Raw genomic sequence first — 2,440 nt, forward strand, 5'->3', positions numbered from 1 at the left:
GCTTTCAGCTCCTTCATGTGCTTGCTGCTGGCCCTCGCATTTCCAAACCGCTTGACGATATCGTACAGCTGGGTATGTTCCTTAGTGGCCCTGAATTCGGGCTCGTATTCTTCCGCGGGAGGTGGGTGAACTACCCTCTGCTGCCTCATAGAACCAGGAGTGGCACTCCTAATGGTATCCTCAGATATCGTATCTGCAGGCACATTGGAACTTGATTGCCCTTGCCCTCGTGAGGACCTCCTCTGCAATGCTGCCTCCTCAATCATGCGGTAAGCTTCATCAAGCGACGGTGAAATCTCCTCTGGGGTGGCGGCAATGATAAAAAAAAGTGGGTTAGGATACCTAGAAAATCAAAAACAGATGGATTGTGAGAAGATAGGGTGCATGATGTGAGATGTAGGTATAAAAAGTGGGGCAGTTGCCATGTGTTGTCCAACTACAGTGGCCATGTCATAGCAACTACAATTGCCATGTAGTTGCACTATAGTTGCCATCTAGTTGGACTGTAGTTGCCATGTCACAGCAACTACATTTGCCATGTTGTGTCAACTCCATTTGCCATGTGATTGCCGTATGGAAAAATGCAGCATGAAAACAAAAAATGCAGGTGACATGGCGTGGCAAATCTAGTTGCCATGTGTAATGCACTGTATTTGCCATGAGACAGCAACTACAGTTGCCATGTTGAATCAACTTCAGTTGCCACATGGTTGCCCAAATGTCAAAATGCAGCATGGCAGCAAAAGAAATGTAGGTGACATGGTACATCAAATCCAGTTGCCATGTCATCACATGTCAGTTGCCATCACAAGTGAGAACCCTCAAAAAATATGATTGGGACAAAAGTCAAACTACAAAGATGTATACAAGAAAAATCATAAGGACATGACAAGTGTACCTTGTACAATCGGCTCTGCGAACTTGATAGCCTTCCTGCCCTCGACCATTGGCTGTGCCATGATTGCGGGTATGCCTCCTGGGAAAGCAACGGCAACTGGCATAGGATCTTGCACCACCGGTTGATCTTGACTGATGCCAAGGCTGAAGCTCGGTGGGGTAAAGGCCATTGGGTGCCTCTCGTTCCTACTGGCCGGACCACGAACGACTTGCGGGGCAGAATCCAAGGGTGAAAGATCGACAAACATATCTGAATCGGCCGCTACAGAATGATCGACCTTATTTGCAGGGCGGGGCGTGTTGTCGGCGGTATCAGCCGCAGCTTTCATGACAATCTTCTTGTTTGGGCTGTAGGGGACACCGACATTGACTGGGAGCCTGGAAGTGCGCAAATTTATGCTGGGGATTTCCACTACGGGTAAAGGCACAGTCTGATCCGGTTTTTCACCAGCGTCACTCGTGCCTGGCTTGACACCTGCATCAGTTGTGCTCCGGTCTTCCGGTTTCTCCATCACATTGCTTTTGGCAGGTGGCGGGAACAGTGTGGACGCAGCAACATAACCAGACTCGTCTGTCCTACTCCTAGCTACAGCTGGTGCATTGGGTATGTCTGTTGGTTGCTTGCAGGGGCTACGACGCCTAGGTGGAAGACCAGCACGCGAAACAGTCGCCTTAGCAGTATCTGCACCGGTAGGAGCTGGAGCTGTTGTGCCAGGACTCTCACCTGTAGATGGCATATCCTTGTGAACTGCCGCCTCGGCCGCTTCTGTCGTGGACACAGGAGTGCAACCACGCACGCGCTTGGAATCAGTGTCAGATGAGCGGGAATCTTCCTTGCTTAGGTTCGTCTCGGGAGCGTCCACTTCAACACTTGCTGATGGGGTGGCATGGCTCACAGCAGCATCCTTCATTGCCAGAAGAGTTGGCAATATTTCAGCTGTCCTGGCAGATACCGACTCGTCACTCCCTGATGTACGGATTCCTGTTGTCGTAGCCTGCACATCTGCAGCCAGCGGAGATGGGTTGCCACTTGCATCAGAGTTGGTGGGAGCGGTCAACGGTGCAGCAACAGTATTGTCGCCTGGTGCCTCATGTACATCTGAGTTGCCCCTTGTTGACAACTTTGAATGCAAGCGTTCGAGCGGGTCCTTACTGATATGATTGGCCCTGCGCGTAGTAGTCTTCTTCACCCTGCAAAAAAAAGCACACGAAAAAGGTATTAAAAAGTGAACAATAAATATGTTTGCCTTGGTAGAAATCTTAAAAAAAATGAGAAACAAGTGGAAAAGCTGGTAGTTGCCATGTAAGGGGAACATGAGTTGCCATGTGTCATAGTTAGCAGTTGCCATCCAGCAGCAGTTGCCATGTTAGCCAAAATTGAAGAATGAAAAAAATGTCTGATCTTCCATGAATGCAATTTCAAACCTAGGTGTGGGATGAGCTCACAAGCCAACGGTAAAGATGGTAGTTGCCATTAGGTACATAAAGTTACCATTTGGCCTAGATTCCAGTTGCCATGTAAAAACAATAGGAGTTGCCATAC

General features: G+C 49.0%; 1 protein-coding gene across 1 annotated transcript in view; it reads right to left on the minus strand.

The window, feature by feature from the left end:
• Positions 1 to 2,046: 2,046 nt before the first annotated feature.
• LOC123153692 (uncharacterized) overlaps positions 2,047 to 2,440 on the minus strand; it is an 8,350-nt gene continuing 7,956 nt past the window's right edge. Inside the window, exon 7 of the mRNA XM_044572689.1 lies at positions 2,047 to 2,088. Within this exon, the coding sequence (XP_044428624.1) occupies positions 2,047 to 2,088 (42 nt within the window). The remainder of the gene's footprint in view (positions 2,089 to 2,440) is intronic.

This window comes from Triticum aestivum, chromosome 7A, assembly GCF_018294505.1.
Source record: "Triticum aestivum cultivar Chinese Spring chromosome 7A, IWGSC CS RefSeq v2.1, whole genome shotgun sequence".
Taxonomy (NCBI): Eukaryota; Viridiplantae; Streptophyta; class Magnoliopsida; order Poales; family Poaceae; genus Triticum; species Triticum aestivum.